This window comes from Oryctolagus cuniculus, chromosome 12, assembly GCF_051225735.1.
Source record: "Oryctolagus cuniculus isolate XC-2025 breed Fujian yellow rabbit chromosome 12, ASM5122573v1, whole genome shotgun sequence".
Taxonomy (NCBI): Eukaryota; Metazoa; Chordata; class Mammalia; order Lagomorpha; family Leporidae; genus Oryctolagus; species Oryctolagus cuniculus.
Window position 1 is genome coordinate 109,573,990 of NC_142878.1, and position 12,637 is coordinate 109,586,626.

Here is a 12,637-nt window from a genome sequence, read left to right on the forward strand (position 1 = left end):
TACCTGCTCGTCCTTGTCCGCTCAGGGTCCCTGTGAGCCTGCCTGCTTTGCCTTCCTGCGATGTGTACACAGAAGGTGCTCAATCAGTGTTGAGAACATGGGTGAACAACTGGAGAAAGTGCTGGTGTCCGCGGCACACCTGTCACCCCACCCAGCAGCCCCCAGCCCGGCCCTACCCAGAGCTGGGCAGGCAGCAGGTGCTCAGCCTGGCTGGCTTCTCTTTTCCGAATTCACCAGAGAGCAAACTGGGTCTGGGGTAGCTTGCAGGGGCGTGGGGAGGGTCTGGATTCCAGAAACAGCCGGCAGGGAAGCTTAGAGCTCACCGCAGTCGGGGCAAGGGGCGATGGGGGTGCCTAGGGTGCGAGGCACTACGTCCCCCGGCCACTGCCCCTGCGGGGCCCCGGGGCAGCGGACGCGGGCCTGGCTGGCCCTGCCCGGCCCGGCCAGGTCCGGCGAAAGCAGGACCCTCGCCCTCCTGGCGTTGAGACCCCGGCCGCGCCCGCGCGGGGAGGCGGCGCGCGTGTCGCTTTAAGCGCTCGCTCCCGGCGCGCGGCCGGCCCTTCCCCGGCAGCCGCGGCGAGCTGAGCGGGGAGAGCCGGGCGGCCTCGCAGGGAGCCAGCGCCCGCCCCGGGCGGCCAGTCCCGCGGCGGCGGGGCCGGGGCGCGCGGCCTCCGGGAGCGGGCCCAGGCCGCGGAGCCCCCGGAGCCCGCGGAACCCGGCGGAGCAGGTCTGGGCGAGGCCGCGACGAGGCCCGGCCCCGAGCCGGCGGCCGGGGCTGCGGAGCCGCGGAGCCGAGAGCGGCGCACGGGAGGCAAGCGCGCGCGGGCTGAGCGGAGGCTGCGAGCCCGTGCGCCCCGCGGCCCGGCCCGGCCCGGCCCGGCCCGGCCCGGCGCGCGCCCTCCCCGCCCCTCCCTCTGCCCTCGCCCCCTCCCCTCGAACCCTCCCCTCCGCTTCTCTCCCCTCCCCTCGCCTCCTCTCCTTCCCTGCGCCGGGCGCCGAACCCAGCCGGGCCGGGCCCCAGCCTCGCGCGCTCTCGGCCGGGCCCTGCGGGGGACCCGGTCCCGGCGGCCGGCGCTGCCCCTCCCCCGGGACCGCGGGCTCCGGACCTTCCGGGACGTGGACTGAGCGGAGCGAGGCTGGGCGGAGCGGACCCTAGCTGGTGCCGGAGCGCCGACGTCGGGTTCTGGGCTGAGTGCGCGCGGGCGCCCAGCGCGGCCGGCCCGCTCCGGGCAGGCAGGGCAAGCGGAGCTCGCGGAGCCCTGGCCCGCCGGGGCGCACTGGACAGAGCGAGTCCCAGACGCTGCCGGCCGGGGGCGCCGGGCTTGGGCTGAGGACCCCCTGCACCCTACCGGCCGCTGACTTGAGCTCCAGCGCTGGGACCGGCCCGGAGTCGCCTCGGCCGCCCTGCGCCCGGGTCACCTGTGGCCTCGGAGCCCTGAGCCGGCCAGGTCTTCGCTCGCTGCCCACCTGGAGCCTGGTGGGGCTTGAGGGCTCTCGGTCCTGCCCCGCCCCCTCCCTCCCGCCGCCCAGATGTCCCGGGCCCCGGCGCGGAAGACCTCGCCCAGGCCAGAAGCTGAAGGGTCCAGAGAGAGGAGCCCGCCCTAGGGAGCCTTGTTGGGGGGAGGTCCCCCAATATCATCTTGGGGCTCGGAGAGAACGCCAGCGCCCCCACCCTCGGTGAGTCGGGGAACGGGTTCCGAGGGCGGGGGGGCGGGGACTGAGACGCAGGACGCCCCCCCCCCAAGGGGCCCTGGGCATCCAGGGATGCAAAAGGGGGGGGTGGCAGGCACCGGGGCGTGGGGGTGGGGCGGCGTGGCGTGGCCGGGCGCCCCCGGAGCAGCTGAGGATTTCAGTCCCTGGCAGCGGGGGCTCCCTCCCCCCTCCAGAGGAGGAGCCGCGTTGGAAGCCGTGGCCTGCACAGCCCTCCCTAAGATAAATAGATGCCCGGTGGCCCGCGTGAGGGTGCAGGAGTGCCGAGGAGGGCGCCGCCGGTGCTGCAGCCCGAGAGCTGACGCCAGGCTCCCCGCTCTCCGCAGCCGGCTGCCCTTCTGTCACCCGCTCCAGCGCCAGCACGGAGCACGGAGTAGCCCCCCCCCCCCAGCTGGAGCACCCTCCGCTGTCTGGAAGACCCTGGCCACCCTCCCTCTTCAGGTGTCAGCCACCTCCATCCAGACCTCTGCCGTGGGAGCCGGCCGGGAGTCCTACAGGGAAAGCCACTGCCTCCCCCGCTCCAAGGGCGTCTCTCACCCAGAGTCCCTGCAGTGTCATCGCCCCGGCGGGCCGCGGAGTCCAGGCTCCGGGGGACATTGGCGCGCACGCCCACTGGTGCTCCCAGTGCTGAGGCCATTCCTGGGGCCTGAGGCCCCTCCCGCTGCCCCCTGCCAGAGTCCGGCAGCCTCTGCCTCCCTCTGGGGGGCTGCGTTCCCCCACCCAGAGGCGGAAGAGGCGGGGTGGCAGGGGCAGGGGTCGGGGGCGTGGGCTGGGGGCCGTTAAGATGTGGAGCTCTGCCCGGCCGAGGGGGGCTCCGTGGAGGCAGGCGCAGCGTGAGCCCGGCAGGGGGGAGTATGGGCAGGCCTGTGGCCACGTGGTAAAGGATGAACATTCGGGGGGCCCCGGAACTCGGGCAGCCCAGTGACTACCCCGGCAGCGGCGGCGAGCGGGAGCGGATCCGGCAGCGCATGAAGATGGTCATCGGGCAGCTTGAGGACATCCTGCAGGAGCTCAAGGAGGTGGCCAAGGAGCTGAGGGAGGTGAGTCGGGGGTGACGCCTGCCCCTGCGCCTGGCCTCGACCCAGAGCTGCAGGCTCGCTTGCCCTCACGTGTTAAAGCCGTGCCGAGCCGTGTCCGTGCGTGTCCGTCTTCGGGGGTGCCACTCTTGCCTCGTTCTTCTGTCCCTAAGACCATCACTGAGCTCCAGGGCTGGAGGGCCGCTGGTGTGGCGGGAGTGTCCTAGGTACCGTGTCAGCGGGTCCCTAGCCCCTGGCTCTTGGCACGAGAGCAGCCGAGGTGGCGTCGGCCACGGCTGTTCTCCTGGGACCTGAGCTGACCTCTTTGAGGCCATCCTCTGCCTCCTGACTCTGCCGAGAGGCCCTGGGAAGGTGCAGATGGCTCTACTGGGACAGTCCCCGCTGCCTGAGGCCCAGCTCAGACCGTTCCCTAGACTGCAGGAAGAAGCCAGCTGAGCCCTCCCGTCCTGGGATCAGAAGAGGCCGTGTGTGTGTGTGTGGGTGTGTGTGTGTGTGTCTGTGTCAGGGCTGAGGCATGGGTGCTAGCAGGTGTTGGAATCCAGGAAACAGTGGGGTTGGGGGCTTGCAAAGCTGAACGGCCCCCCAGAAACGCGGGAGAGTGTGCACCTCTGTCTCTTAGCGGAGCCCAGATGAACACTGCTGGGGCAGTGAGGTACACATGTCCTCGACCTGCTCCCTGAGCTGCCGTCCTGCCCAAAATGCACGGTGGCCGCCGGCCTGAATCTGCCCGCCGGGTGCCATGTCGCCAGCCAAGTGGGCTTTAGGCATATTCCAACTCCTGGTAACCAGGGGCCCGGGCTCTCCGCAGCCAGCTGTGCTGGGCACGGGGGCCCTGGGAAGGCTGCGGGGACAGTGGGTGTCAGCTCCAAGCTGGCCTGAGAGCCGTGGGGTTGTTTGGCGGCAGCTGTGGTTGGAGGTGGCAGGGCCTAGAGGGGAGGGGCACAGGTAGAGATGTTGGGACAGGAAGTGAGGTCAGGCCATGCTGACTCTCAGCCTAGTAGAGCTGGCCGCCAGGAAGTCCTGTATGAAGACGGGGTCGTGACTGCTGCTTCAGGTAGACAGGGGCAGGGGCGCTGCTGCCCGTGGTCTGGCCAGGCATCTCTGGGTGGTGCAACTTGGAGGGCGGAGGCGAGATGCCCCTGCCCCCGGGCAGCCTGTCTTCTGGTCTCAGGGATCCAAGGACTCCGATCAACCACCCCCTCCGGACCCCCACGTTCTTTAGCTGTGCTGCAGAGATGGTTCTGTGGGGCGTAGGAACTGTGTGGTCTCCGTCGGGCAGGACGCTGTCTGTCCTGGGAGGCCCTCCCAGAAGGCCTGGGAGCCAACTTGGACCTGACTCCAGGCCGCCTCCCGCCTGAGCCTGTTCCAGGCTCCCCAGGGCCCCTGTGTGCCAAGCTGTTTCTTTGCTGTTGAAAGGACAGAGGCCCAGAGAAGCAGAGGAGCCTGGCCCAGGTCACACAGCCCACCCATGGCAGAACTGCAAGCCTGGGACGCAGTCCTGATGCCCCTCCTGGGCTGGGTGGGCCCCCGGTGCCCTCTGCGTCACCCTGTGTCAGGAGCCCTGTGCACTGCTGTGAGGCTGTGGCACCAGCACTTGTTAGCAGGTCCCTCTCTTCCTGTCTACGGTCCCCTACTCACACATTCCACCTGGAGGAGACCCTGGCCCAGCCAGAGAGGGAGGAGTCCCCTCCCCCACAAACCCTGGCCTCTCCCAAGACTTGGGCAGGTTGCTACAGCAACCAGAGTCTACCTAGGTGCCCGCTGCCAGTGTCCCCCCCCCCAGGGAGGGGCAAGCCCCAGGATGGCGTGGGGTGGGGGAGTGGGGGCAAAGGGCAGTGGGCCAGGAGGAGGCAGGGGAGGCTCTGGGAGGCCCAGGCGAGAGGAAGAACAGCTAGGACCACTTTCCTGTGCGGTGGGCAGGGGTCAGGGTTCCAGCTCCGGAGACCTGGAGGGAAAGTAAAGGCCTGGAGGTGGAGACGGGCGGGCGGTGCTTGTGCCGCGGGGGAGCCGTCCAGGCTCAGCTCCCCTGTGCCACCCCATTCCCCAGCACCCGCTGCTCACAGAGGCTGAGAGTCCCTGAGCTTGGTGTGCTCATCTCTGACATGGGGAGGGGGCCACGGTGATCTTAACCAGGGCTCACCCCCGCAGAGGGTGTGGAGCTGCCCCTCCCGGGTCCCTCTCACCCTCCCAAATCCCTGCTGCGCAGCTCAGCCAGCCGCCCCCCTCCCCGTCCATGGGGGGATCACTACCCGGACGCAGGCAGGGAGGCGGTGACGGTGCCTTGCGAGCTGCAGTTGGGCTGCTGGGGACGTCAGACCTTCATGAGCCTCATCTCTCCAGGTCCCCCCGCCCCAGTCCCCACAGGCTCTCTGCGACAAGCAGCCCAGCCCAGCTCCACGGCCAGATGCCTCCATTCAAGTTCAGTTCCGAGCTCCAGCCCTTCCTAGCTGTGTGAGCTCGGGAAGTCACTTCGCCTCTCTGTGCCTGTCTCCCTGCCCAGCCCGTCCTCCGACTGCGACCTCTCGGGTAGGGTCCCTGTGAGGATGAAAGGGGGTGTCGTGTGTGCAGTGTTAGCTCCGGGCTGTGCCTGCTCCGCCCGCAGCCCCGTCTTCCCCAGTGATCTAGCCTGGACCTGGGAGTGCAGGGCTGGGTGCTGGCCTCCTGGCTGGGGAGCCAGTGGGGAAAGGGGTAGTGATGGGGACAGGGAGGGGGTCTCCAGTAAGGTGGCTTTGGAGTAGAGACTCAAAGGAAGCGAGGGCACAGCCAGGTGCGTGTGCAGTGAGAGGCAGCCAGGGTGCGGGCTGGAGAGGCGGGGTGTGCCGGGTCAGGGCGGAGGCCTGTGCAGGGGCGTGGTGTGATAGAGGAGGAAAGCATTGTGGGGGGCAGGCGCAGGGGTTCCATTGATATCAGAAATGACCCCCAGAAACCTGGATGTGTTGCGGGGAGGGCCCACGCTGTCCAGGAGCCCCCGTGTTTCTGGTGGGATTCTGCCTGCCCCGCCTTCTCCTGCCCCCGCCGGCCGGATGCTCTCCCTGGCCCTCGGTGTCGGGCTTGCCTTGAGCAGGTACTTGGCTGCCTCCTCCTTGGGATCCCCCTGCCCCACGATGTTGCTGAGCCGGGAGGCTCCGGTAGGATCCGTAAATTGACCCCGTGCCCCTATATCCTCAGGGACTCCTGGGGAGACCCCTGGTGCCAGGGCACACCTGCCTCCTCAGCCCCAGCACCTCGGGAGCAATGGAGGAGGTGTGGCGTGCCCTTTGCCCAGCCCAGGGGGTGGCAGGGAGTCCCCTGTCTGATGCCCTTAGGGAACAGCCACGGGGGCAGGTGTTTGCTCCGGCCAGGGCACGCCATGGGCGGTGCGAGTGTGAGAGCAGCGTGGCCCGGCCAGGAAGCAGCACAAGTGGCCAGGGACCACGGAGCCGTGCCAAAGTGGGTCACCCCATCACCCACCGCTCAGCGAGAACGGTGCGGGTTTCTTATTTTTTTCACGCTTGCCTTTCCTCCTCCTCCTCCGGACAGATTCACCGAAGCTCCCCGGCCAATTAGGTCAAACTGCAAGCTGAGAGCCCGTGACTCACGGTCAGCTCATCCCGCCCCTCCCCAACCCCCAGCATCCTCCCCCCACCCCCCGGAAGATAATAAACAACGTAATCACAGAATTAAAAAATAATCAGTGGTCATAAATAATGCAGAATCCCCAGTTATGTAACCAGCTGCCCCAGGGAGCTGGAGGCAAGGGAGCCAGGAGCGGTTGTGGAGGGGTGAAGAGGGGCAGATAAGGGTGCCGGACCCCCGAGTCCTGGGAGAGGGGGCTGGAGGGGAGGGCTGGGGCCAGGCTGTCCTGGGGTGTGCAGGCCATGCAGCAAACAGAAATCCCCAGCGGCTTCTCATCAGCCCTCCCTCCGTGCCGCCTCCTCCCCGCCCCCCGTCACTGGCTGCTGACATTGCGGTGTGTGGTGTGGCTCCTGGGGCCAGGGTTCGCTATTTCGCCAGGAGCCCCGCGTCGGCCACAATACCACCGGCGTGCACAGAAGTGCAGCTGTGAGGGACGAGAAGGGTCCTGACGGGTGGGGCAGGTGCTCTGAGAGCCGACAGCAGGGCACAGGGTCGGCTGGCTTCCCGGGGAGGCACAGGCGGGGTCCCCCGGAGGCTGCTGGGCGAAGGCTGCCTGTTGCCGAGGACAGGGGGCTGTGTCTGGAGACTTGGGAGGGGCTGGAAGCAGAGTAGTAGCCTGGTACTGCGGCTGGCTGACCAGAAAGTTCTCTGGGCACAGCTGGACAGGAAGTCGCCGTCAGTGGGAAGCACAGGAGGATGCGGTTGTTCAGGTGAGGGGAGCGAGAGGCTGTGACCAGGACAGTGGCTGGGGAGACTTCTGAGGCAGGACCTGGGGCCAGGGCCGCCCTTCCTCCCTGGGGCTCCTTCCCAGCCCCTAGCACGAGTGCTCATGGGATGGAGGCGCCAGGCTCTCCGCTCAGCTTCTTCCAGGCTCTGGGTCTCCGCGTCCCCAGCGGCAGGCACAAGGAGACAGGCGGGCCCCTGGCTTGCGGGCTCTGTGGCTCTGTGGCTTATGCTGCTGCTTCTCTCCAGTTCTCTGCCCCAGCGTCTTTCCTTCTGTGTGTGTAGCTGCAAGGAAATCCCACCTGCCACATGGGCAAAATGAGTCTAAGTCAGAGGAGCGGGCGCTCGGCCCAGCAGTTAGCATACTCCTGGTCCATACCAGAGTGCCCGGGTTCAAGGCCCAGCTCCGGTTCCTGACTCCAGCTTCCTGCTAATGCAGACCCCAGGACACAGTGGCGACAGCCCTAGGGACTGGGATCCTGGGAGGTCTGGATTGAGTTCCTGGTTCCAGTCCCCTGCCTGGGGGCTGCTGTGGGAATCTGCAGAGTGAACCAACAGATGGTTCTCCCTCCCTCCCTCCCTCCCTCCCTCCCTCTCTCCCCTCTCCTCTCCCCTCCCTCCCTCCCTCTCTCCCCTCTCCTCTCCCTCCCTCCCTCCCTCTCTCCCCTCTCCTCTCCCCTCCCTCCCTCCCTCTCTCCCCTCTCCTCTCCCTCCCTCCCTCCCTCCCTCTCTCCCCTCTCCTCTCCCCTCCCTCCCTCCCTCTCTCCCCTCTCCTCTCCCTCCCTCCCTCCCTCCCTCTCTCCCCTCTCCTCTCCCCTCCCTCCCTCTCTCCCCTCTCCTCTCCCCTCCCTCCCTCCCTCCCTCCCTCTCTCCCCTCTCCTCTCCCCTCCCTCCCTCCCTCTCTCCCCTCTCCTCTCCCTCCCTCCCTCCCTCCCTCTCTCCCCTCCCTCCCTCCCTCCCTCTCTCCCCTCTCCTCTCCCTCTCTCCCTCCCTCCCTCCCTCTCTCCCCTCTCCTCTCCCTTTCTCCTCTCTCAAATAAACAAATAAGAAAAAAAAATCATCTCATGATATCCAAAGAGAGAGGCGGGTTGCCCAGGCCGGCCCCACACCTGCTCTGCCCACTGGCCCCAGGAAGTGAGGCACCTGGGAAGGCAGCGGGCCTGTGGGCTGACCCAGTCCTGCGCAGTCGTGGTTTACTTGGGCACGTGGCGTCCCTTACGTGGCCATCCGGTGGTTGTGACCCGTGCCCCCGGAGCAGCCTGAGCCAGCTTTGGCGTCGGCCTCGTGGCTGGTTGGCTTCTGGAACCTGTGTGGCCCTGTCCCACCTGGGGGCTGCCTGGCTGGGCTGCCCGTGGGCTGGGTGCCGGAAGCCCCCACGGTCACAGGAAAGGTCCCCATCGCAGGGCTGTCCCCTTAGTCTACGCGGGGCCTGGCCTGTGCACAGTGCGTGTCGGTGGCCTACACCGTTCTGCTCACTTTCTGAAGCGTACTGTCATTAAGTCCTCGCAAGGGCCCTCTCAGGTGAATCATCCGTGCGTGAAGGAACTGGGCCCGGGGAAGCCAAGTAACTCGGCAGCTGGTGGGCAGCGAAGCCAGACTGGACACCAAGTCTGGCTGCAGAGCCCAGGGCCTTCAGGGTGTGGCGTCCTGCTGCTGCCCATGAAAGCAGGCAGTGTCTGCTCTGGGCCCGACGGCCCGGGGCCGGGGCACAGGCCTGAAGCCGAGGCTTGGTGGGGAAGAGCCACGGCCTTGGGCTCCTCTCCTTCCATAACCCTGGGGTGGGGGAGGGGTACGGGGGTGGGGGGGAGTCCAAGGCCTCCACAGGGCAGCCAGGGATCTCTGGGGACGGTGTGTGTGCAGCCTGAGGCTCCGGGGTCCCCCAGCTGAGCACCCCCTCGGGTCCTGCTGCAGCTGAGCCAGATGCACCCCAACCTTGTCTTCACCGAACACAGGAAGCTGAGCCTGGCCTCCCAGGGCTCTCACTTGATCTGGGGGTCCTCATGGGGGTCCCCACTTCCCCAGCTCTTCTGCGCCCCCAGCAAGTGGGGCGTCCTCTCCTGGCCTGCGCCTTGGCATGGACACCCAACCAGCTTCTCATGCTCACCCCCATAATCTCCTCCTGGACTCTCAGAGGCGGAAGGGACCTTGGTGGAGCACTGGGCCACCCACCCTCCCCAGGGAGAAACTGAGACCTGGGAATGACCCAGATGGGGTCTCCCCTCCCACTCTGGGGCTTGCACCAGCCCACCCTCACCAACCCTCAATCCCCCCCACACACACACTGTGGATGTGGGCTGAATGAGTGATTGCCTTGGTTGCTTGGTTACTCCTGGGGAAGAGCCTGGGGCCGTGCTGGGAGCCGACTGGTCTGGATGTTCCCTGTGTCTTTGTCCCCGCCCACCGTGGCCGGCCTGGAGTGGACCCGTCTGCTCTGCATTTGCGGTTCTGCTGTTTTGCTTTTGGCCTGACTCTCCCCTCTACCATCCCTGGTTCCATCCCCTCCTGTGTCTCTAGCTGGGTCCCACGTCTTCCCACCGGGTCTCTCACCCTGATTTCTCTGCAGGCAGGGGCACAGGCAGGCACCTGTGCGGGGGTGGGAGGGGGAGAGGCGCAGGCAGGCACCTGTGGGGGTGGGAGGGGGGAGAGCAGGGTGAGGCTCTCACTGGGTGCCCTTGGCCCCAGCCCTGAGCCCGGGAGCGTGACTTCTTCTGAGTCCTTCTCCCCGCAAGCCAGGGGCCCAGGGAGGACACACAGGGGGTGTGGGGGGTGGGTGCAGGAAGAGGGTGACCAGCCAGTGCCACACGCCTGCTGCCCTCGTCCTGAAAGGCTAGGGGAGACCTGGAGGGGACAGTGGCTGGTGGGCTGCTGGTGGTCCCAGGTGCTGTACAAAAACCTGGACAGGGCCTTCCTTGTGGCTACCCTGAATCCTGTCCTCCCTGGGGGGAGTCCTGGGGACACTCTGGGGTCCTACTGCCCTTTAAAAAAAAGGTATATTTATTTGTTTTTAAAGGCAGAGTTAGAGAGAGGCAAAGGCAGAGAGAGAAAGTCTTCTATCTGTTGGTTCACTCCTCCGAATGGCTGCAACAGCCAGAGCCGTGCCGATCCGAAGCCAGGAGCTTCTTTGGGGTCTCCCACATGGATGCAGGGGCCCAAGCACTTGGGCCATTTTGCACTGCTTTCCCAGGCCACAGCAGAGAGCTGGATTGGAGTGGAGTAGCCAGGACTCGAACCTGTGACCATATGGGATGCCGGTGCTGCAGGCTGGGGTTTTACCCACTATGCCGCCGCGCCAGGCCCCCCACTGCCCTTCTGACCGAGCTCTCTCTGTCAATCAAAGGCTAACGGAGCCCCATCACCAGGGCTGTAGCTGGGTGGGAGAATGAGGGCCACAGCCAGCTCCGTCGGGCCCGGTCTGGACCCTCAGCTGGACCCACGAACCTGTGACCGCCAGCCCGACCGCCCTCCTGTAGCTCAGCAGCCGGGGTTGGGGGAGGGGGGCACACTCGCCGGCACGCAGCCCCACGGACCCTCCCATCTCACCCCCCCCCCCCGCCAGGTGGTGAGCCAGATCGACAGGCTGACCTCGGACTTCGACTTCGACCTGGAGCCGGACGACTGGACCACGGCCACGGTGAGCAGCACCTCGAGCAGCGACAAGGCGGGCACGGGCGGCCCCTTCGACCTGGGCCAGCTGGACTTCGTGACGGCGGACATCCTCTCCGACAGCTGGGAGTTCTGCTCCTTCCTCGACGCCTCCACGCCCTCGGACTCTGTGGACGGCCCCGAGGCCCGGCCGGGCGCTGGCGCCGACTACCGGCTCATGAACGGCGGCCTGCCCGTCCCCAACGGGCCGCGCGTGGACACCCCGGACTCCTCCAGCGAGGAGGCCTTCGGCGCTGGCCCGGCCAAGGGCCAGCAGCCCCAGCGGACCCCGGGCACGCGGGAGAGGGTGCGTTTCAGCGACAAAGTGCTCTACCACGCGCTGTGCTGCGATGACGAGGAGGGAGACGGTGAGGAGGCGGCCGCCGCGGCGGAGGAGGAGGAGGGGGGCGCGCCTCCCGAGCTCCCCCACGCCGAGGGCCACGGCGCCGGCCCCCTCAAGCCGGCCCCAGCTCCCCACAAGCCCCGGCGCCCTCCCTTGACTGGCGGCCGCTCGGGCCCGGCGGCGGCCCCTGACCACTTCAGGAGAAACAGCACAAGGAACAGCAGCACCCAGACGGTGTCAGACAAGAGCACGCAGACGGCGCTGCCCTACACGGCTGCCCGGCAGAAAGCCAAGGGCAAGAACTAGGGGCGGGCGGGCAGGCACATAGAGCTATATATATATAATATATATATTTAAATAATCGCAGTCATAATAAAATTTTAAAATGCCGAGGATCCGGCCCGCAGGCCCCCGGCACTCATCTTGGGCCGAGGTGAGCCTGGAGGCACAGCCAGGAACAGGGCCCCTGCAGGGGTGTTTTGAGAGGATGCCTATGGGGTGTGTAGCGGGGAGGGGCGGGGCGGGGCCTGGCTGCTGGCCTGCAAGGCAGCCATGGCCCAGGTCCCAGGTGCACATTGGAGTGCTGGGGACATGGCAGGGCTGGGGGCCCGGGGGTGGCCCTGGATCCCTTGCGCCTCCTCCTGAGAAAGCAGGGCCACAGCCAGGCTCCCGGCCGAGACCACCTTAGCAGGCTCAGGCGTGAGCACCTAGGGCTGCTCGCGGTCACGGAGCTCCCTGCACACCTGCCCGGCGCGGCCAGCCTCCCTCTCCGAATCGCCATGGCCAACAGCACAGGGAGCATCACTGTCCCCGCTTTGACAAATGAGGAGGTGCGGGGCGTCCGCAGCTGCTCCGGGCCCCACTGTCTGGCTCTGTGTGGCGTGGGCCCGGCGGTCGCCCGCCTCTCTGAGCCCGTCAATGGAATGAGTCCGACGGTCTTCACTGGCCGTGGCAGAGCTGTCACAAGCCAGGGGGCCCTGATGGACAGAACGGGCTGCAGGTGCCTGTTGTGATTTCTGGGGCAAGGGTCCCTGAGTGGGTGGGGAGAAGCCAGCGGGGAGCCACCGCTGGGTCCACCAGCTCTGGGTCCACAGCGAGGACAGGGCTCCTCCTCTGGGCCTCCGTGTCCATGAAGGCAGCTTTCCCGGCACCAGGGGGGCCTGGCGGCAGCTGCTGTCTCTGCTCAGGAGGTGCTGTCCAGCCCCAGCCGTGGGGAGACAGCTGGATCCGGCAGCAGACCCACTGGGGCAGACTCGAGGTGCTGGCTGGGTGGGGAGGGGTCTCTTCTGCAGCCCTCCAGAGGTCACCAGGATGCAGTCCCCCTCCCCGCCCCCCGCAATGTGGAAACTCGGCTCTTCCCAGCCCAGCCTGAGAGCCAGGTGCTCCTAGCTGTGGTCGACCAGGACAAGGGCCGGGGGCTCCCTGGCCGTGGGAAGAGGTGGCTTCTGTTCCCTGACGGTGAGGAGGGGCGGCCCCCGCCCAGCCGTGGGTCCACCTGGTTCTGCGACAGACCCGCGCTCTCCTCCAGAGAGGTTCAGACTCAGTCTCTCTGTTCACCAGTCGGGGA

The 12,637-nt window shown here is 67.3% G+C and overlaps 1 protein-coding gene across 2 annotated transcripts; it reads left to right on the plus strand.

Moving 5' to 3' along the window:
- The first annotated feature begins 549 nt into the window (after positions 1-549).
- On the plus strand, positions 550-11,465 carry INSYN1 (inhibitory synaptic factor 1). Of its 2 annotated transcripts, none has more exons than XM_051822301.3 (3): positions 550-1,677; positions 2,037-2,750; positions 10,642-11,465. In XM_051822301.3, exons 2-3 carry the CDS (start codon positions 2,595-2,597, stop codon positions 11,374-11,376), a joined length of 891 nt encoding a protein of 296 aa, XP_051678261.3. In that variant the 5' UTR covers positions 550-1,677; positions 2,037-2,594; the 3' UTR covers positions 11,377-11,465. The 2 variants fall into 2 exon arrangements, with proteins under 2 accessions (XP_051678261.3, XP_051678262.2); XM_051822302.3 differs by lacking the exon at positions 550-1,677 and having other exon boundaries at positions 2,686-2,750; positions 10,642-10,716; positions 10,812-11,465.
- The last annotated feature ends 1,172 nt before the right edge of the window (positions 11,466-12,637 follow it).

What these genes read in the sequence shown, in the direction of transcription:
- INSYN1 (XM_051822301.3), top strand. Translation starts at nt 2,595, where the DNA reads ATGAACATTCGGGGGGCCCCGGAACTCGGGCAGCCCAGTGACTACCCC. An exon ending in TGGCCAAGGAGCTGAGGGAG is followed by an intron (nt 2,751 to 10,641) that starts GTGAGTCGGGGG and finishes CCCCCCCGCCAG; the next exon opens with GTGGTGAGCCAGATCGACAG.